This window comes from Lepisosteus platostomus, chromosome 28, assembly GCF_059453375.1.
Source record: "Lepisosteus platostomus isolate fLepPlt1 chromosome 28, fLepPlt1.hap1, whole genome shotgun sequence".
NCBI classification, from domain to species: Eukaryota; Metazoa; Chordata; class Actinopteri; order Semionotiformes; family Lepisosteidae; genus Lepisosteus; species Lepisosteus platostomus.
In genome coordinates, this window is record NC_142638.1 from 9,663,016 (window position 1) to 9,684,878 (window position 21,863).

At 52.3% G+C, this 21,863-nt stretch overlaps 1 protein-coding gene across 2 annotated transcripts; it reads left to right on the forward strand.

Moving 5' to 3' along the window:
* The first annotated feature begins 6,792 nt into the window (after positions 1-6,792).
* On the forward strand, positions 6,793-20,591 carry calcoco2 (calcium binding and coiled-coil domain 2). Of its 2 annotated transcripts, XM_088623099.1 has the most exons (15): positions 6,793-6,939; positions 7,083-7,144; positions 7,793-8,030; positions 9,100-9,202; positions 10,731-10,879; positions 10,960-11,085; positions 11,761-11,973; positions 12,365-12,492; positions 12,825-12,915; positions 13,659-13,820; positions 14,539-14,733; positions 15,478-15,573; positions 16,127-16,292; positions 17,213-17,247; positions 18,553-20,591. In XM_088623099.1, the coding sequence occupies exons 3-15, from the start codon at positions 7,851-7,853 to the stop codon at positions 18,718-18,720; spliced, it is 1,812 nt and encodes a 603-aa protein (XP_088479225.1). In that variant the 5' UTR covers positions 6,793-6,939; positions 7,083-7,144; positions 7,793-7,850; the 3' UTR covers positions 18,721-20,591. The 2 variants fall into 2 exon arrangements, with proteins under 2 accessions (XP_088479225.1, XP_088479226.1); XM_088623100.1 differs by lacking the exons at positions 6,793-6,939; positions 7,083-7,144 and adding an exon at positions 7,466-7,590.
* Positions 20,592-21,863: the final 1,272 nt, after the last annotated feature.

Here is a 21,863-nt window from a genome sequence, read left to right on the forward strand (position 1 = left end):
CATCGGGGGCTGATGCCCAAAAGACAGGAAGCCAACATACATGTTGCCACAACCTTTGACCTCTGGCGCCCCCCCTTCACACACATACACAAAGGACTCCCCCCGACACAGTTCCGCCCAACCCTCCACCCTCCCCGGACATGGTTTACAGCCCCTGTCAGGTTTTGTGCTGTTAAATAGTCATTTCTCCTGCTTTACCTAAATGGTCCTATAAATCAGAGAATCCAAGAGACTCCTGGCTTTCCATTAATCCTAATGATTCCTACAGGAAATTCGATGGACAAATCAATTTACCTGCGCGTTTCAATACCAGGAGATGTGTCCGGCACTTCTCTCTGAGCTGCTAAGCAGCTCCATCAGTCTTGTAAAAACATTATTAATTACTGGTGCGTCGGCCATCCGTCTTGGCTGTGCAGGCTGAGGCTGTGCTGAGCATAATATATTCTGGCTGGAGAACGCGTCACCTCCCTAAGCCTTTTAAAAGGCACTTGTTCGTCCCATAAATATAAATGCGCCGGCTGACATGAGAGGACAAGACAGTGAGAAATCATTGATTTTTCCCAGAATTATTGGTGCCATTATTAGCAGTAGCCGTACAGTACATAGGAACATCGGAATGGCTGCAAACACAAGGAGGCCTTTCAAGCCATCTGGGTACGTTTGGTCGTTAGGAGCTGATTGATCCCTTATTTTCATCCATCTGTCTCCCAGAGGAAGCCAACAGCATGATCTGGGGGGGTGTCCCAGACCCCCACCACCCTGAAAATAACACCCCGTCCCGGAATGGAACCGGTGCGCTGGGGGGTGGTTATTAGCGCTACCAGCAGGTGGCGGTAGATCTCAAACACTGGAGTAGGCCAAAGCTACTGATTGCAAACACATCTTTCCTGCTGGATAAAACCTAATGAAGGTCCCCCAGGTCTGAGTCTGGGGTCCCAGCCTTTCCCAGCAGGAACACGCCAATCTACAAGACAGGAGAGGTTCCAGAGTGGCTGATTTTAATTGTTGGGCCTTTTTGTGTGTTTGTGTTGGTAGGGTGTCTGAATACCCCAGTGCAGTAACAGGAGTCAGGTATACTGCCAAAAGATGCCAGAAGATTCTCTTTCCTTATTTAAACACCAAACACCCTCTGCCAGTCAGGTCTGACAGAGGAAAGGACTTTCAGATGGGAATTAGGCCCTGATTCAATTCAGCCATCTTGGGCAAATTCCAAGGCCTTAACCTTCTTCTTCAAAGAGCTAAAAAGAACATTCAATCATCCTGCTTCATCTGAAAACAAGTTTGGACTGAAATGATAATGAGGAGGAGGGGTAGAAGAACCGAAGAAATGACACTGAGTTCTTCTGTTTTTTCCAGCTGTAACTGAATTTTCCAAACTTTCCGTCTCGGTGAGAATGGGAGGGGAGGCAGCGGGAGATCCCGTTTCTCTCTGGGATAACTCCGGCTTTGCCTCTGGTGCCACCAGGTCTTTGTGTGAGCTGGCAGGTTTCCTCTGACAGGAGCATCCATCACAGGGGTACAGCTGCTGACCAGGCCGGTACCCCAGCATGGGCCAGGTCCAGTCTCAGCTGGGGGCCACTGGACAATCGACAGCTGGCAGCCGGTCACTGGGGCACCCCCCACCCCCTCCTGCCCCTGTGGCAGCGAGTGTGTGTCTGTGTGTAAGGATGGAGAACCCCGCTAAAAACAATACCCTCTTTTTCACTCACGGTTTCAGAGCTCCAACCGGATCTCTTCACACAGAAGGAAAGCAAGAGGCTGTGTCCCCCCAGGGTGTATGGGGATATAACGCACACGATCTGATGCAAGAAAGCAGGAAGCACTGTCTCTCTAAAATTGCACCGTGTGTTTTGTGCAGACTGCGAGGCTGCAGACAGGAGAGATAAGCATTCCCCTGCACTGTAAAATATACTCCCGGATTAGACAAACATCCTTCCCTAAAATATCCCGTCTAATCCTGGGACTGACTGCTATGTGCTCTCCTGTCGTAGCCTGAAGCACAGAGACCGAGCCTCTCGCTAACTGTTATTACCTTGACAACGCTGTAATTCGTCCCTATAAAAGCATTGAATTGAAAGTAAATTAATCATTTTGCCTTTGCTTTTGTTTCACCTTCTCTGGAATCCACAGATACAGTCGTTTGCAGAGGCGGCAACGGTTTTGAATTTTCCGTTGCAGACGAAGTTTACCCGTCTGGCGAACATCACACGATAGAAGATGGACGCTGAGCACAACTGACTCCCACAGCTCGCTGTGTTTTTAAACAGAGGGGATTCACCGCAGCAGCTTGGATGAAGCGCCCGACTCAAGAGTGTAACAGCAGTGCCCTCCGGTGTTATGTCAGTAAGGGTGCACTGGGTCTATATTACTGTATCTGCATCACGTACCACAAACCGTGGAGTAAAACCATTCACCGGAGTCAGCAGTACCGCTTTTACATTTGGTAAAACAAAAGCGTCTTTTGCAATTTTCCGCAGCCGATCAGATCCATCCAGACGTTCGAGTAATGATGGTGTTTCGGAGATGTTTGTATCTGTTTGCACTCGAATAAAAAAAAGGAGCTTCTCTTGCCTCTGTGCGAGGCCTGAGCGAGCTGGGCGGCGTTAATCACTCCGCCGGCGATAAATCGCGCTCGGGGTATCGACAATGTGTTTGTGTGACGGATGTGACACATCAAGGGGTGTTTTAGTATGATAAGTGCCCCCCCTCTTCCCGCCTCGCGTGCGGCTAAGTGGGAGAAAATGAATGAGCTCTCGTCCAGATCCAGCCAGATGTGACGCGCGTGCAGTTGGAAAGGTGCTTGGTCGCACTCGCGAGCTGCTTCACGTGTTTTCAATGCGGATCAGTAAGAAGCGCCCGGAGAAGGATGAGTCCATTCCCGGCTAATCTATTAAAACTGGATTCATTTGTCATGGATGGCTGGAAAAAAATGTCCCTCCTTCGCTTGTTAAAAGCCTCTATTGATTTTGCACTTCCCGCCGTCAAACGCTACTGGATGGATGGAGACGGGAGAGACGGGGGGGCTCTCCGGCTGAGGCCAGGCGAGGGGGAACTGGCCAGGAGCTGGACAATCTGACTGATCACGGGCCTGTTAACCAGCCAGCTAGAGAACAGAGCCTTTTAGTGAGTTATACAGCTCCCAATGTACAATATGTACAGTAGGGGTGTAACCCTTGCGTCCTGGCCAAATTTCCCATTTGGCCCTTACCAATCATGGCCTCCTAATAATCCCCATCTATGAACTGGCTTCATTACTCTGCTCTCCTCCCCACTGAGAGCTGGTGTGTGGGGAGCGTTCTGGCGCACTACGGCTGCCGTCGCATCATCCAGGTGGGGCTGCACATTGGTGGTGGTGGAGGAGAGTCCCCATTACCTGTAAAGCGCTTTGAGTGGAGTGTCCAGAAAAGCGCTATATAAATTTAAGCAATTATTATTATTATTATTATTATTATTATTATTATTATTATTATTATTATTATATCGGCCGGAATACCGCAGAGAGATATCTGACAGCGTCCAGGCTCGCAGAAACACTGGGACGGGACAGAGCTGGTGGCACACAGCACAGTCTTAGGCTGCACAAGTTTGGAAAAGCGGCACATCACCGTGTGATAGGAGAGACAGGGTTCTTTCAGGGATGTCCTGTATGACAGTTCATCGTTTCCGTCAAATCTGACCTCTTATGTGAGGGTTTTTATACATTTCAGAAAAACATAAACAACCATGCATACATATATTTGGGAATATAAAGGATGAGTAATTTGTATTGTATTTAGTTTTATATTGAGGGCTCTGGGGGATGTTCAAAAATATTCCCTGTACACGAATGATCAATTAACAACACGAGGGGCGGGACTCCGTCGTGTGCTGCATTACGATTGGCTGCGGCGTCCCAGCCCCTCCCCTCCCGGCTTGATGACGTCGCAGTCCCCACCCGCCCGCCGCTCCCAGCTGGCGCGCGGGCGCAGGTGCGAGGCTGCGGTCTCCACCCGCCCCCGCCCCAGTGTGGACCCAGCGGCCACCTGCGCAGCGCGACCAGGGCGACACGCGGAATCCAGCCACGTGCCCTGGGCGATCCCCACGCCGGCCGCTCCATTGACATGGAGATCAGGAGCCCCGCGAGCACGCGCGTGTACATATGGGCTCCGTGCAGACAAACCAGACCAGGCTGTTACCTTGCTGATGGGGTCACACGAGCTGTTAGGGCCCAGACTGACCCTCTGGGGTGTCCATTGACACAGAGCCCTCCAAGCAGGGCCTTTAAGCGTAACAGGGGGATTGATTCAATAGATTCGTGATTTAGAAGTGTTAAGAGTCTTCTCGGATAGTTTAAGCCATATTTACATATTTATGTTTCTGTTTTGTTACAGTTCAGGAACGGACAGGGTTATTTTGCGGTGAGTTGAATAATACGATTAATCTCGGCTACCAAAAATAGTAGTTCAGGTGGGTAGCTGCGTCAGCATGCGTAGGCTGCAAAGGAACAAATAGTACACGAGATAAAGAGGGTCACGTGTCTTTTAAAGTAGTCGATTTAGCTGTGTGATAACAATGGTCAAGGTGTACCAACCATTCAATTCGGTTTTTTAAAAATGCTCTTTAACTCACACCAGGGCTCTCGTCTAATATGGGGCTGTTCTCCTTTCTGAAGTCGTGAGAAAGCGAGAATTTCAATACGTCACGATTGTTAATTTCATTCAGAAAGACGTCATAAGCCCTCCTCCTTCCTTTGGCATGCTGATCCAATGCAGACATGGAACTCGAATTCTGTGAGTCATCACAGAAAAAAATATATTAGGATTGAATAAGGAGAAAGTATAAAAGGTTTAATGGTTTAAAAAATTCACATTTCAATACCGATTCCTGTCCATTGGATGTTTTCAGTATAACACTGAAATATGAAACAGACGACACAATTAGAAACTATGTAGCAGTGCATCAGTGCTTAAAACTGAGAACAGGAGGCACTTCTTTACACAAAGGGTTGTGGGAGTCGGGAACAAGTTGCCCAGCTATGTTGTTGAAGCCAATACTCTGCTACGTTTCAAGAAAGAGGCTCTCAGATCAATTAGCAGCTACCAAACTGGCCAGGTGGGACTGCCTTCTATTGTTAGCAACCTTCCTCATGTTAATAACGTTGGGAACTAACTCAATGATTTTTTTCCTCAGTGAAACCGTGCACAATGCAAAACCATACTTCCTGTAGAACTTTTAGTGTCACCTGTTTATTGGGGATAGTATGTATTGGACTAGCACTAGAGTCTGGCGAGATAACATCACTTTATTGGCCATATGCAATTTCTTGTATCAGGAATTTGTCTTTTTCACAGACCCCAGCTTGCTCTCCATGAGACACACAGACCGGGAGAGAAGCTGGGGGTCAGAGCGCAGGGTCAGCCATTTATACGGCACCCCTGGAGCAGTTGGGGTTAAGGGCCTTGCTCAGGGGCCCACTGCAGAAGGATTTCTCTGCTAGCTGTGGGATTTGAACCGGCAACCTTCCAGCCACAGGCGCAGATCCTGAGCCACAGATCCACCCCTCTATCGGCTTTTCTCGGAAGTGGCTTCCTTCTTGTTACTCTCCCAGAGAGGCCGAATCTGTGAAGTGCCGAAGAGATTGTGGATGTCTGGACAGTTTCTCCCATGTCAACTAAAGAGCTCTACAACTGTGTCAGTGTTGTAGCTGGCCTCTTGGTCACTTCTCTGACAAATCACCCTTCTTGTCCAGTTGCTCAATCTGGGAGGAGGGCCTGATCTTAATAGTGTCTGGGTTGTGTCATTTCTTTCCCCATTTTGTTACAGTGGACTTCACAGCACTCCTAGGAAGGGTCAAAGCTTTGCCAACCTTTTTTATAACCTTCTCCAGCTTTTCTCCTCCTAACAACTTCATCTCAAAGCTCCACAGGCTGCTCCTCAGCCCTCATGACAGGGGAACAAAACTGATCTGCTGTTTTAGCTTTGAGACCTAAGTCGGTGATACTTATTGTGCAATCAAGCAATTGAACACAAGTGGATTCAAAGTGAACACAGGTGTACCTTGTTAACATATTTATTGTGATATCTCTCAAGATAATTGAATAATTGATAATTTAGCAATTTAGGTTGTTAAAACAAAGGGGGTGAATACTTATCAATTAAGTAATTTTCAGATTTTTATTTTTAACATAATTCTGAAGACATCTAAATAATTTATTTTCATTTTAACATTATAGAGAATTACTTCTACAGGAATGGAAAACATCCCATTTAAATATGCTTTGATTGGACTTTGCAACACATCAGAACGAGAAATAGTCAGCGGGGGGGGGTGAATACTTTCTGAAGGCACTGTAGGTCGTCTTTCAACTGCACCTCTGTAACTACGACCGATAAACAGGAGCCAGCTAGTTAGACTGCCAACGATCTCTGTTCACAGACTTACGCAAGGCTTCGCTTTCGATTACTAAGCAATTCTGGTCCAGTGAATAATAAATAATAAATAATAAATACGGAAGATAATTTATCAAATAGACGCAGGAAGATCGCATGTTACGTTCATCATAACCGACTGTGGATCCACAGTCCACACATATTGCGCGACTTTGGTTTAAATATCCAAATCGTGCGCTCCACCAGACTCGGCTGTCAAATCTTTACGAAATACCAGAAAACTGACAAACACTTGAGTGAGTCACAGCCGTGAAACCCCCTTCCAAAGTCCAACCTGCGGGATAGCGCTGTAACGCCGACAGGCACGCCGGGAAATGAAGTTCCGTCCTAGTTCATCTCGAAGAGCAGCACTGGACCAGCCCACACCACATGGGACTACATCTCCCAGAAATCGATTTGCCTAAATATTTACTGCCTTGTGCTTTTATTACAGGGGAGGATGTCAATCAAAAACTAGTTGCTGGAAATAACTTGTCTCTCACCTGTGAGTGAGTCAGAGTATTAAAACAAGTGAGTAACCAACATCACCGACCCATTACAGTTATAATCTGACGTATCAGCATTAACAGCGACAGCACTGCGACTGGTAAAACTGTATTTTTTTCTCAGGCAGCGCAGGTACTAAAATAAGTTTCGCTTTCTTTCTTCGGCAGTATCGGTGTGTTACAGACTGCGCCAGAGAACGACACAGAGCAGGAAGTCTTCAGGAAACTGGGTGAGTTTCTGGTTTTTTATTTTTAAAAATGTTCTGGTTTTGTAATAATCAAGGCCGGGGGTAGAGGGAATGAAAACGGTGGCGGTGCTGGCATCTTTGCGAGCGGAGAAAGTGGTCTCTTCTCGTGTCTGAGAAAAACAGATTAAAATCACAACGAGTCCGCTACGCAGACTGGCAACAGTAGCCGAGAAGAGAAGACGGAGCTGATGGTGGAGATGATGACTATCAACAGCAATAATACATGTGGAAGAAATGTCACACTCGTCTCCATTGTCGTAAACATTTTTAAAGCCGTCATATCAAAAGTGAAACTTGAAAACGGTCACACGGTGTCTTTGCAGCTGATCAAGTTACACTCCTGCGCGAGTAACTTCTAGACACTTGCCGGACTGTCCTTTGAAAGCGGCTCTTCCTATAAGAGACAGCAGGGGACTTGACTATTATCGGTATAATTCGGGTCAATCCGGTGTCTCTGTACGGTGTATTCTTTATCCCGGGCTTTCCCGAGTTTATCCCGGGCTCTGTTTTTTCCCCACGATACGGGTTGTGTAGCCTGGGAAGCCTCCCTCGGCTCCACCGCGGAGCGCTGGACGGACTTGACTCGGCCTACAGCGCTGAGTAACACGCTGTTTTGTTTTTTTTCTTAAGTCACAGGCGGAGAGCTCTCTTCACCCCTGGGTGTGTGTCTCGTCCCGCAGAGTCCAGCATGAGCGAGGGCGCAGAGGAGCCCCCTACCTCCGCCGTCATGCCGGGGTCGTCCACGTACTCCCAGGTGGTCTTTAACAACGTGGGCCAGGCGTACCCGCCGGACAGCGCGGTGAAGTGCGAGTACACGGTCACCACGCAGTTCAAGCCCAACCGGCGGGACTGGCTCGGCATCTTCAGAGTGAGTGGTGGGGGGATTACTGAATTTGTACAGAAATAGTCTGTTGACGCGACAAATTCCTTCATGTGAATTATTTCCACTTCTACAGCATGGTGAAGTAGTTCGTTGCGGATTCCCAGAACCCAGAAGTTGAGATGTTTTTTTTTGTCCCCATCAGTTTCACATTTGTCATGTTTGGCAACACAGCTCGATCAGCAGGGGGTGGGAGACCTCTAAGTAAAAGCAAGGGTGCTAATTTAAAGTGGACCAGTAGGTGGCGCTCATCCCTGTGAAGCAGAATTCCCAAACGCAGGGCCCGTATGGTAAAAGGGGACTGTAAGACGCTGTAGCAGGAGTTATTCTTTGACTCTTTGGATGGGACATTAAATCGAGGTATTGATTGCTTGCTCATTAAGGATCCCCTATGCTGTGCATCAGAGTAGGGGTGTTAACTGTGTTGTCCTGCCTGAATTCCCTTAATTCAGCTGCTGAAGAAATCTCTCCCCCCACAGCTCTGCTGTGCAATGTGTCTGCTGTTCCTGCCAGTGCCCTTTGTCTGTGTTGCCCGGCCACGACTTCCTGCTTCCTGTCAGTGCGATCAGAGGCCCGAACGCCCAGTGACTCAGCCAGATGGGTCGATCGCTTTCACTTTTGGAAACCCAGGAGAAGCCGGCTGCCGGGACAGGCAGGAAGCAGGAGAGAATGCCGGGCGGAAAGGCTGTAGTCCCTCTTTCGGCGTTATTCCATTTTCCTGCCCCAGTACGACGCTGCTGTTATTTCTGAGCATTTTACGATACTCTGCCGCCAGGGGTGGGACTCTCTGCTCTGTTGGTTCCGATCGGAAAGCCAACGAACAGGAGCAGTTTACCGCTGTCCAGCAGCGCGATTCCGTGATTTCCGCAGTTAGGGGCATCTTGATCACAGAGCCGAGCAGTGGAATCATGCAGGCTCCCCACCCAAAGGCCATGGGGGTCTGCACAGCGTGCCCAGGGGTGCAGCGGGTGTGGGGCTGTGTGGGCGTCTGCAGAAGGTTCTGCTTCCTCCCCGTGGTGCGTGAGATCCGTGACGCCGTGTCCTTGTCCTCCTGCAGGTGGGGTGGAGCACCACCAGGGACTACTACACCTTCGTGTGGGTAGCGCCCCCTGCTGACTCAGAGGGGGAGGCACTGAAGGAGCAGCAGGTGGTTTTTCAGGGTGAGGCTCTGGGTGCCCGTGCCTGACGCGACGCACACAGACACACCCTGACACGTGTCGAATTCCACAAGCTGCAGTTCCCCAACCGGCCCTGCTCTGCCCCAGGAGGCCCTGCTCTGCCCCAGCCCTCCCCCAGGAGGCCCTGCTCTGCCCCAGGAGGCCCTGCTCTGCCCCAGCCAGCCCTGCTCTGCCCCAGCCCTGCCCCAGGAGACCCAGCCCTGCCCCAGGAGGCCCTGCTCTGCCCCAGCCAGCCCTGCTCTGCCCCAGCCCTGCCCCAGGAGGCCCTGCTCTGCCCCAGCCAGCCCTGCTCTGCCCCAGCTCTGCCCCAGGAGGCCCTGCTCTGCCCCAGGAGGCCCTGCTCTGCCCCAGCCCTGCCCCAGGAGGCCCTGCTCTGCCCCAGGAGGCCCTGCTCTGCCCCAGCCAGCCCTGCCCCAGGAGACCCAGCCCTGCCCCAGGAGACCCAGCCCTGCCCCAGGAGGCCCTGCTCTGCCCCAGCCAGCCCTGCTCTGCCCCAGCCCTGCCCCAGGAGGCCCTGCTCTGCCCCAGCCAGCCCTGCTCTGCCCCAGCTCTGCCCCAGGAGGCCCTGCTCTGCCCCAGCCAGCCCTGCTCAGCCCCAGCCCTGCCCCAGGAGACCCAGCCCTGCCCCAGGAGGCCCTGCTCTGCCCCAGCCAGCCCTGCTCTGCCCCAGCCCTGCCCCAGGAGACCCAGCCCTGCCCCAGGAGGCCCTGCTCTGCCCCAGCCAGCCCTGCTCTGCCCCAGCTCTGCCCCAGGAGGCCCTGCTCTGCCCCAGGAGGCCCTGCTCTGCCCCAGCCCTGCCCCAGGAGGCCCTGCTCTGCCCCAGGAGGCCCTGCTCTGCCCCAGCCCTGCCCCAGGAGGCCCTGCTCTGCCCCAGGAGGCCCTGCTCTGCCCCAGCCCTGCCCCAGGAGACCCAGCCCTGCCCCAGGAGGCCCTGCTCTGCCCCAGCCAGCCCTGCTCTGCCCCAGCTCTGCCCCAGGAGGCCCTGCTCTGCCCCAGGAGGCCCTGCTCTGCCCCAGCCAGCCCTGCTCTGCCCCAGCCCTGCCCCAGGAGACCCAGCCCTGCCCCAGGAGGCCCTGCTCTGCCCCAGCCAGCCCTGCTCTGCCCCAGCTCTGCCCCAGGAGGCCCTGCTCTGCCCCAGGAGGCCCTGCTCTGCCCCAGCCCTGCCCCAGGAGGCCCTGCTCTGCCCCAGGAGGCCCTGCTCTGCCCCAGCCCTGCCCCAGGAGGCCCTGCTCTGCCCCAGGAGGCCCTGCTCTGCCCCAGCCAGCCCTGCTCAGCCCCAGCCCTGCCCCAGGAGACCCAGCCCTGCCCCAGGAGGCCCTGCTCTGCCCCAGCCAGCCCTGCTCTGCCCCAGCTCTGCCCCAGGAGGCCCTGCTCTGCCCCAGCCAGCCCTGCTCTGCCCCAGCTCTGCCCCAGGAGGCCCTGCCCTGCCCCAGGAGACCCAGCCCTGCCCCAGGAGGCCCTGCTCTGCCCCAGCCAGCCCTGCTCAGCTCGTGGCCTGGTGTCGTTGCAGCCTACTACCTGCCCAAGGAGGACGGCGAGTTCTACCAGTTCTGCTATGTGGACTGCAGCGGCCAGGTGAGGGGCGCCAGCACCCCCTTCCGCTTCCAGAACAGCACGGACTGCAGCCTGGAGGCCGACCTTCTGGTCATCACCACACAGGTGCGCCGCCGCGCCGGGCTGGGGCAGTGCTGACAGGGGCGCTCTGACCCGGCCTGACCTGTGTCGGTGTGTGCGAACAGGAGCAGGTGGAGCAGGTGGAGAAGGAGAAGGCGGACCTGCAGAGGGAGGCGGACAGCCAGCGGGAGACCATCGCTATCCTGCAGGGGGAGCTGGAGGACAGGCTGCTGGAGCTGCGCCGGCTGAGGGTCTGTCTGTCTGTCCCCGAGCTCCTGTCCCTCTTCCTCCTGTCCCTCTGTCGGTGCCTGAGCTCCTGTCCCTCTTCCTCCTGTCTGTCCCTGAGCTCCTGTCCCTCTGTCTGTCCCTGAGCTCCTGTCCCTCTTCCTCCTGTCCCTCTGTCGGTGCCTGAGCTCCTGTCCCTCTTGCTCCTGTCCCTCTTCCTCCTGTCCCTTTGTCTGTCCCTGAGCTCCTGTCCCTCTTCCTCCTGTCCCTCTGTCTGTACCTGAGCTCCTGTCCCTCTTCCTCCTGTCCCTCTGTCTGTCCCCGAGCTCCTGTCCCTCTTCCTCCTGTCTGTCCCCGAGCTCCTGTCCCTCTTCCTCCTGTCTGTCCCTGAGCTCCTGTCCCTCTTCTTCCTGTCCCTCGGTCGGTGCCTGAGCTCCTGTCCCTCTGTCTGTCCCTGAGCTCCTTTCCCTCTTCCTCTTGTCCCTCTGTCTATCCAACTCTTGTCCCTCTTCCTCCTGTCTCTCCCTGAGCTCCTTTCCCTCTTGCTCCTGTCCCTCCGTCTGTCCCTCTTGCTCCTGTCTCTCTGTCCGTCCCTGAACTGGAGTGGCTCTTCGCCGTTTCGTTGTGCTGTTTTCTCGTCGAGAGACACATAGAGCCGGAGCCCAGCAGCCCTGAGCTCTGGTGTGTTGCTTGACCTGCAGGACTCCAATGCCGAGCTGGGAGAGACGCTGGCGAAGCTGCAGCAGGAGAAGGCCACGCTGGAAAGAGGCAGGGAGGAGGAGAAGGAGCAGTGGGAGAGAGAGAAGGCGCAGCTGGTGGCAGAGCATGAGGCCGCCACTGCCCAGTGTGTGGTGGTGAAGCAGCAGCTGTCTCAGAGCTGTGGAGAGCAGAAGGGCTTCTTGCAAGAGAAGGAGGTAAGGAAGATGACCGAAACTTCAGTGGCCAACACCAGGGGACACGGGGCTCCCACAGAGGGAGTGATGCGATTGGCCCAGCATCTGGGTGGAGCGATGCGATTGGCCCAGCATCTGGGTGGAGCGATGCGATTGGCCCAGCATCTGTGTACTGCAATGCGATTGGCCCAGCATCTGGGTGGAGTAATGCGATTGGCCCAGCATCTGTGTACTGCAATGCGATTGGCCCAGCATCTGGGTGGAGCAACGTGATTGGCCGAGGAAGTTTTCAGTCTGTAAATGTCATGTAAAACAAAAGCTGAAAGAGTACACGTCCACAGGCAGTGGATTTACACTTGAGAAAATGGGGAAAAAAGGTATGAAGTGATCTTCCCTCTCCCTGTCTGTGCAGGAGCTGCAGCAGAGTGTGAAGACCCTGCAGGAGAAGTACGAGCGAGCTCTTGCCAAGATCGCTGAGCAGCGGCAGGAGAAGGACGAGCTGAGGGGCCGCACCGAGGAGCAGGAGGCTGAGATTGCACGGTGAGTCACCAAGCACGGGAGCTGGGCCGGCCAGGGCCCCAGGCAGAGAGGACAAGCTTTCACTGGGCCAGCTGTCCGCTCTGTGCTGTCGGCTCACTGCGGAAGACATCGGGAGATAACCTCTACCTTGAGGAAGCAGGAGAACATCTTAATACTGAGCTCAGCACAAGAAAGGCTTCATGTGTGAGGTCGCTCAGTTCATCTTGGCCTTCTGGTTGCTTGTGCCTTCACGACCCCAGAGGCCCGTGTGACTGGGAACAGGGGTCTTTCTCCTCAGGCCTCACAGCCCTGGGCTGAGTCATTGTGTCCGTCTCTCGCCCTTGTGTCCGCAGGCTGAAGAACAAGCTCAGGGAGCTGGATCAGGAGTTGAAGAGGGCCAGGGAGGAGCTCAGGAGCCAGGAGGACCGGGTTCAGCTGCTGCAGGTCAGGCTGGGGGGCTGGTGGCCCGCGAACAGAGCGATGATCATCCCCATGGGAGACGGAGACATTGCTGGGAATGCCAGAATCCCCCGTTCTGTTCCTTTGTGGGTGCTGTGCCACGGGGTGCTTGGATCTCATTTAAATGAGTTCCTCGAATTCGTGTTGCACATTTAACCTACAGGATCCCAAAGCTCTTTACACACAGAAAGGGACCCATTCGACCCCACTGTAGGGCAGCCCCACCCGTAGAGCTGGGGGCAGGAATGAGAGATTGCTTCGCCGAGGGGGAATTGAGGAGGAACAGAACGTACAAGCCCAGGTTGGAATCACCCAGGATATCAGGATAAACCCTTCCAAACAGAGCCATAGGATCTTAGGACTGGTTAGGAAAATCTGGTTCAGCAGGAGGAGAGCCACCTTCTAGGCTACCCACACTGCTGACAGCTATAGCCTGGTTTCTCATCCCAGTACTGACCAGGCTAGCTCAGCAGGCTGCAGGCTCTTCTTCACAAGCTCTTCAACAAACCTTCGGGACCCCTAGGATGCAGGATGAGGGACCCCTGGGCTCGAGGAGCGTACGCTGGCCCGGTCTGCACATGACGCGCGTCAGACCCCGGCCGATGGCTCTCCTTCCCGATCAGCACCAGGGCTGCTGCCAGCCTCGGATCCTGCTGAGCCCGACACTGAAACCCGCCGGTGTGCCCCTTCAAACCCGTGGCCTGAGGCCGTTGTGCTCCGCTCCGCAGGTGGACCTGCAGAGCTCCCAGAAGGAGGCGGTGAAGCTGGCGGGCGAGCTGCGGGCGGCGCGGGCGGCGGCCGAGGAGGGCGAGAGGCTGCGCTCAGAGGTCCACGTGCTGAGGAGGAGCCTGTCTGAGAAGGAGGAGATGGGGGACAGCGCCAGCGAGCAGGTGGGGGTCCGGGAAAGGGCTGAGGGCTATTGGCTCTTGTACCGGGCTGCCAGCAGCGACTGCGGCTCTGCCCAGATTGTCAGGCTGCACCAGACTTTTACGCTGAAAGCCTCAGCGTGCAGCTCAACGCCTAGTATCTTTCTAGCTCCCCCCAGTTTTAAAACTCGGGAGCCATGACAGCACTCCAGCAGGTAGCAACGCAGTATTGTGTAATATGTGCCCTCTATGCAGGTTTGCTGGTAGGGCAGCGTGGTGGCACAGTGTCGAACATTGCTGCTTCGCAGTTCTGGGGCCCTGGGCTCAATTCTGACCCTGGGGTGCTGTCTGCGTGGAGTTTGCATGTTCTCGCCATGTTTGCATGGGTTTCCTCTGGGTGCTCTGTTTTCCTCCCACAGCCTGAAGACACACTGGTAGGGGGGGGTGTGCGCCCCGTCACACACAGGTGTCCCATCCAAGGGTGTACCCTGTTTTGCACCTGTTGCTTGTTGGGATAGGCTCCACCTCCCCTGTGACCCTGTACTGCATGCAGTGATGAGAAAAGAGATCGCTGGATTTTTGCTGGTGACCACCACCCTTCACGTCCTTCCGAACAGGCAGCAGTAAATAAACACTGTTGCGTTGCAGAACGATTTACCGTTCTCATTTGCAAGGCAAGCCTGTGCAGGCAGCCCTGGTGTAACCTGGGCGCCCCCGTCCTGTTGCTCTGTGCGCCCTGCAGAGCGAGGCCCTGTCCAGGCGGCTGCAGGAGCTCACAGGCCAGCTGGCGGTGGAGAAGCAGAGGGCGGGGCAGCAGTGCGAGGAGCTCAAGCGGGCGGGCGAGAGGCTGAGGGTGGAGCTGACCGAGTCCCAGGAGCAGCTGAAGTACTGGACCAGGGGCTACGAGAAGATAAAGGAGATGAACAGCAAGGTGGAGGTACGGCCAGCGCCCGCCCCGGCTCGTGCAGGTCCAGTGCAGTTTCCCCAAAGGGGGGGGGGGGGCTTGGGGGACCCCAAAGCAAAGGCTCGCAGGGGGCGGAGGTCTGGACTGTAACTGCAAGGCTGTTTGCCCCCTTGAGCCAGGTGCTTTGTTTTGAGTGCTCCAGGAAAACCCCTCAGCTGGACAAAGCTGGTGCAAATGTCTGTTTCTTTGGATAAAATGGCTCAGGATCTGCGCCTGTGGCTAGAAGGTTGCCGGTTCAAATCCCGCAGCCGGCAGAGGAATCCAACTCCGTTGGGCCTGAGCAAGGCCCTTCACCCCAACTGCTCCAGGGGCGCTGTATAAACGTCTGACCCTGCACTCTGACCCCAGCTTCTCTCCCTGTCTGTGTGTCTCAGGGAGAGCAAGCTGGGTATGCGAAAAGACAAATTCCTAATGCAAGAAATTGTATAGGGTTAATAAAGCAACATTATTATTATTATTATTATTATTATTATTATTATTATTATAAAAAGTCTCGTTCACATAAATCAGTAAAAACTTCGGCGGTGCTGTGCCACAAAGCAGTCAAACCGCTCTTAATAAAATGAGTTTTGCTTTGAAAGGCACATTTTCAGTGTAAGGAACAGGTTGCATGTCATTTTCTTACATTGGCTCATACCGTGACAGCACCAGTGTGCGTGTGCGCGTGTGGGATGTGTAAGACTGCCTGTCAGCGGGTCCCTTCTCTGCTCTCTGCAGATCCAGCTGATGGAGGCGAGACAGAGCCTGGAGGAGCAGGCCAGCCAGACCCAGTTCCTCACGATGGAGAAGGAGGAGCTGGCCGAGGAGAAAAAGGTAGAACAGCACCGAACAGGAGCCACGAGCCCGGGCCAGCTCGGGCTTCGCTGAGCTGCACAAATGGAATCTCATCAGCACAGGAGAACCATGCTTGCAGAATGAGAAGCTTCACCAAGGTCTTTTACTCCACTAAAGGACAGGAGTGGAAGCTGCATAAAAGTGCATTTAAATCTGAGCCCAGTGGCACGTGTTTACACAAAGGGTTGTGGGAGTATGGAACATGCTCCCCAGCCATGTTGTTGAAGCCGAAACCTTGGCTTCTTTCAAGAAACAGCTGGCTGAGATCCTGCGATCAATTACTATCTCCTCTCATTTGTAACCTTTTTTTTGTTATGAGCCCAAAACTGTTAAAACCGTAGTCGTCTCATGCTTTTAACCCATTTACCTCACCTTCACACCGTGAGAGAGTAAACCTGCCCATATTTTCACTGCACTTGGCTCTATTAACACCAGGATCGGACATGGTGATCTCTTACAGCCGTGTCCCCAGATGGGTGGCGTTAATCGTTGTCCTGTCCTGTCCTGTCTGTGTGTGTGTGCTGTCCACCAGGCACTGGTGAGCAGACTGGAGAGACTGCAGGAGGAGATCGCCCATCTCCAGCGCTCCCCGGCCAGCATCACCCTACAGCACCCTAATCCCTACGTCCTTCCTGCCCCAATTGCGACAGTCCCCGCCAACCCTGATCTGACCTACGAAAGTCCCTACGGCCCTGCAGGTAACCTCCCCCTCCCGCTCTCTCCCAAGCACTCCTCTGCCTGGACCAGGTTTTGCTCAACATTTCCCTGTGAGGCTGCAGCTTTGATCTACCTATAAGGGGAACTGCAGTCCCCATTTCTCAGACTGGTCATTAAAATCTAAATCTCGGTAACAAAGCAAATTCATCAACGGTATTGCAATATTTTTACGAATTCCGAATTAAGCTCAAAATTGTGAACTTTGTAAAATGTTGCAGAGGGTTTATGGGAATTGCACCGTGATGCTGCCCTTCCTGCTCACTAGTCACTGTGATGTCTAATGTAATGTGATTTCTATTGGATTAAGAGAGATGTATTCACAAGCTGGCTTCTTTACAGTGTCAGAGAGCCGCATCACGTCAATAGACGGCCTGTTGCCTTATTCTGAATCTCAGAACATGGTGCTGTGCATGTCTGGAAATGTCATCTATTTGGTGATGTGAATCGGAGGTTTTACAAGCTACTGTGTACATTTCACTTGTACTCACCACTGCCGATTCTTTCTAACCCAGATATATAAAATAGTGCTGCAGTTCGCCTTTAACCCAAGCACTTTCTCCCTGACTCCCTGTGCCTGATCACTGTGTTGTGTTTGCTGAGTGACCAGGTCTGGCTCAGAAGGACCTCCTGCAATATTGAAGGTGTACAGATTAGCTGTGCTGGTCTGATGCTGTTCCACACAGCAGTGTGAGGAAAGGTATGAATTAAGATCCTGCTGAAGTCATACCTCGGACCTCCAGCACTCTCTGGAGCTCCAGTATCCTGACAGCTGTGTCACCAGCTGCTTAGCTTTCTCTACTGTTTGTAGCACCACGGCTTTGTGTGTGAGGATCCAGGAAGTTTTAAAATGTGTTTAAAAAAAAAGTGTGTAAATGAGTAATAATTTTTCTTTTCTTTCCAGTATCTCTTTTAAGAGAGACACACTCAAGAGCTGAGGTATGTGCACAGTGCGGTTGTTTTATAGAAATGGTTTGTGTTTCCAGGACAGGAAATGGGTCTGTGTCAGGTTTCAGGTTCACAGTGAGGGAAAGAGATGCAGAATCATTCAAGTGTTCTTCAGGAAGAAGTGCAAATCACGGCCTGATGGTGACTTTTGCATGTTTTTATTTGTGTTCAGAGAACACGTCAGGGCTGTGAAGATTAAAGATCTCTCCAAGCCCATTGTTTCTCATCTCACCTCTGATGGCCATGACCACTCTAATCTCTCCGTCTGTGTTCTCAAAAACGGTTTTCCGAACTCATACATCAGAAAGACCACCGAAACTAAAATTATTCTGCAGCTAGGATCACACATTCTCCCTTCTCTTAACGACAGACTACTGTTCTTTTAAATTTTCTCCATTCATTGGAAGTTTCATTTCACACCTCTCTGCACCCATTCTGACTTCACACCTCTTGATTGGCCTCTCTTTCTGTCCCCTGCTCCCGCCTCTCACTCCTCCTCCCTCTCAACCTTTGTTCTCCCGCTACTTTACCTTTGCCTACTGCCCTGTCTCTCTCACACCTGAAGAAGGCTCCACGGCCGAAACGTTGTGTTCTTTCTTCTTTTTTTCAGCATGGAATAAACCTGTTACATGTTTTTATTTGTACGCATATTTTAAAATTCCCTCTGGGGGAATTGTTTTAAAAAAACTCCTCTGACAGATGTTTGAAGAAGGATGCGCTGTAGTGAAAGAGAGGAAAGCTCAGACACAAAGGCTTTTATGTGGTAAAAAGGGAGGAAGACTCACAACTAAGGGGACAGGCTTACATGACAATATAGACACCGCCACCAGGGGGCACTGTTACCCACTGTCACTGCTCATCCTGCTCAATACTGCCAGTGCTCCTTCACCTGAGAGACCAGCTGAGCAGGGGCCCCTGCCAGACACAGACTCACCTCTCTGTGGACCTCCAATGCCCTTGTCTGGCCCTTGGAGGGCCACAGACACAAACATGACCCACACATGTTCCTGTGCAGCGCGCAGACAGGAAACCTGCCCCCTTGGTCAGGGGCAGCAGCTGCTCTGTGCTCTGTGTGTGGCCGTGGCTGGAGGGCTCTCTTACCGAGTGGTCACGGGGCTCAGTCTGGGAGGGCAATGGAACAACAGTATGGTCCACTCCAGATTTTATTGAGAAAAAAAAACAATGTGCTGACAAAGTTAAAAGAAATAATATTTCCAGCTGCATAGCTTTTCAGCCTGTGGTGAAGTGGAGTGGAGTGACGATGTCCTGTCTGTCTCTGTCTGGCCTGTGTCCCAGGATGAGGTGAAGTTGTGCCAGTACTGTCAGGAGCAGTTCCCGGGGATCAGCCAGGAGGAGCTGGAGGAGCACGAGCAGAGCCACAAGGTGTGCCCGTTCTGCAGCCTGATCTGCGACGCCCTGGAGCAGCAGGAGTTTGAGGACCATGTGTACGCCCACGAGGAATAGCGCGTGCCGCCACCACCGCCACGCTGCCTCTGTACCCTTCCTCCGCCCGCTCCCCCCAGCGCCCTGCTGTCGTCAATCGAGTTGCCAACAGGCGGCACGAAGGAAGCTGACCGGTTCTCCCACAGTGCTCCGCAGTTCACTAAACAAACCCTTAGCCTTTGGCACGGACGTATGAGTCAGGCCCTGCTTTAACACACCAGGCTGGGTTAAGAAGGGATGTGTTCAATAAGCAGCACTCTCGTAGAGGGGGTGCCAAGGGGAGAGCTGAATGGCGCCGGGAGAGGGACAGTGGCACATTACGTTTGTAAACGTAGGTGTGGATCTGACGCCATTATCAACAGTGTAGAATTTACAGTGGTAAAGCAGATGAGGGCGAGTTCTCTCCGCACGAGGGACCCGTCTCATCTCTCAGCTCTGTGCACTGTCAGCTCTCTCATATGGAGCTCTGCTCCGGCTGGCCATGCACAGAGAGAGTTTCTCTGCTCCCTGGCGTTCTGGGTTATTTAACGCATCCCAGACCCTGCTGTGCGTGTGCAGGCACTGCGACCCCGTGCAGCTGAGCACCGTGAGAGGGCTGGTCTCCGATTCCTTCTGCAGCTCGTGTTCCTTTTCTGCCGCACTGCCTTAGACGTGAAGTACTGTACGCGGAGGTGGTAAACAGTGTCCGGATGACATCACTTGTTTTTCAGCCGCACTATTTATTTTTCTTTCATTGTAATCAGTCAGAAATTAGAAGGCGAATCCGATTCGAAGCATGACGTCGGATAAATCTGAAAGTACCAGCCGCTGTTTTTGAGTAAATGGTTTCAGGCTCAGCATGGTTATTCCTACACAAGGCCCCGACTGAAGTAAAGAGGAAACGAGCTGGTGTGTCCGGGCTGCAGGACACTTCCCGAACTCTCTGCTGCTTCTGCTAACTGGACGATGCTCAGAGTTTAGCTGTGCAGAGTGCAGATTGTGGCCCAGTTCTGTCCTGTGCTTCAGTTATGCCTGTTGCCATGATAGCAGGTTTTGGATGGGGTCTAGGGTGTAAAGGGAGCCTGGGATCTCAGTTCTTTTAGTTCCAAGAAATTAGGTCTGTGTGCACATGGGTTTCTGGAGAAAATCCCTTTTCAGCTCTCACTGAAACTCTACCTGGTTTTTTTTGGCTGAACAGAATGGGCCTAATGGATTCCTCTCATCTTTTCCTTCTGTTCAAGTGTCCTAATCTACGGCAGATATATGTGCTAATATATGTTCACTTATGTACTTTATTAATCCAATTATTGCCTTCATTACGCCACCCTACCATGATCTCCACTCTCTGACTCAAGGCTGGAAAGCACTGCTGTAAGAATCTCTTTAACCTGTTGCTCTCGCTGGTGTGGGATCTGCAATGTAAGAAGTGTAGGGGCTATTTTGTAATATTGTTAAATAAATGTATCATTAAGACAGTCGCGCAGAAGTGCAGTCTTAGTTGAAAGCGTCTTCAAACAGTCGCATGAACCTTTAAAATCTTGGCATGCTGTGCCTTCAATTAATCAATTCACCAGAGACCTTGTCAGCTCATGATGGGCTTTGCAGTGATACAGATCTAAAATAAGTGAAAGTCTAACAGAATATGCGTTCCACTTAGTGACTTTCATAGATCGTGTTGCTTCACAGTGTCTGCTGTGTGTACAAGGCTATTCAGGGTACAGGGAGAGGGGAGTCGGGGTCACCTGGCCAGAGGACACCCCCCCCTCTCCATCATGTCTGTGTTCAGACAACTGGTGAATGTACAGTATGTGTGGTGGGGTTCCAGTGTGCTTATAACTGTTTTCCTTATTTGCCTTCTATTGTAATCCCTGTATAACCTCAAATAAATACATAAAAATACATTAAAAAATAAATACTAGTCTTATATTTTGAGAATCTAGGATTCTTCATAATAATAATGGATCTTAAAGCAGAATGTTTTTTAACGATAAGGTGAGAAACGTTTTCAACTTCAAACACGGCCGATTTAATTGCTTAACTAATCCTATACAGAGCGGTGAGCCTGTCCTTTTTTTTTTTTGAACGTGTATTTGTTCATTTGAGAGCCTCGCGGGTTCGGGTTTCACGGGTGTCTGAAAGCCAAGGTTTAAAAGATCGCGTTTATCTACTTTACAGTTTAGGGTCGATCGGGTAGTTCTCGCTCGAACATTAGGCACGGTCGCCGTGCGCCCTCTGGCGGCGAGAGGCAGCAGCACAGACTGATGGAGCGGAGCGGCGTCCGTCACTCGCTCACTTTCTCGCCGCTTCACCGGGAGCGACATTAATAATTAATAACACTGAGGCGCGATTCTCGAATTCCAATTGCCAAATCACTGCACCGGCACGCCAGCGGGGTACGGAAGACTCAGTCATTAACTATGAGGAAAAAAACGTGGTCAACTGTAACTGTAAAAGACCGAGATGGATGGATTTGCAACACGACGGCTGCAGAAACAGTCCCTGTCGGTTTTCAGGTTCATTCCATTTTCTCTCTCCCCGTCTCTTCACACTCTTTCTATAATAATCCTTTCCCAGGAGTCTCCCATCCAGGTACTGACCAAGCTCACACCTGCACACAGAGCTTCTGGCATAATAAGACGTTCAGGTGGAGAAGGCTCACCTTAAGATCCATGGAGTTCACCTCACCTCCGGAGCCAAAACGTTGTGACTCTTTTCAGCATGGAATAAACTTTTACCTGTGAAAATAATATTCAGACCGTGTGATTTTAATAGATGACCAAGTGGAAACATGTTAATACTGAATAGTACGTAGCACTGACCCTATTGCTAGCAACCTCTGCTCCTTGAATACTGATTAAAGATCTTTACTGACTGGTGATCCAGTCGGTCTGTCCGCCAGGCAGACCCCACCGACACAGGGCAGTCCGCCCCCTGTCACCACGGGCCGGGGCCGGAACACCTGGTGGGGAGAGGAAACAGCTCCACCTGCTGGCCCAGACGCGTCACTGACCGCCACAGTCCGATTCTCTTTTTTTTTAATTTTTATTTATGCTTAACAAAAGAACAAACATTACAATACAAACAAGAGTACATATAACAATTCCAAACAAAAATATCGTCAGGGGTACATACTACTACATCAATTCAAGTTATGAAAAAAAGATTAAACAAATTAAATAAAAATA

Coding starts and splice junctions, on each gene's coding strand:
- calcoco2 (XM_088623099.1), top strand. CDS start 7,851: ATGAGCGAGGGCGCAGAGGAGCCCCCTACCTCCGCCGTCATGCCGGGG. Junction 11,086..11,760: donor TGGAGCTGCGCCGGCTGAGG/GTCTGTCTGTCT, acceptor CTTGACCTGCAG/GACTCCAATGCCGAGCTGGG. Junction 16,293..17,212: donor AAGTCCCTACGGCCCTGCAG/GTAACCTCCCCC, acceptor TTTTCTTTCCAG/TATCTCTTTTAAGAGAGACA.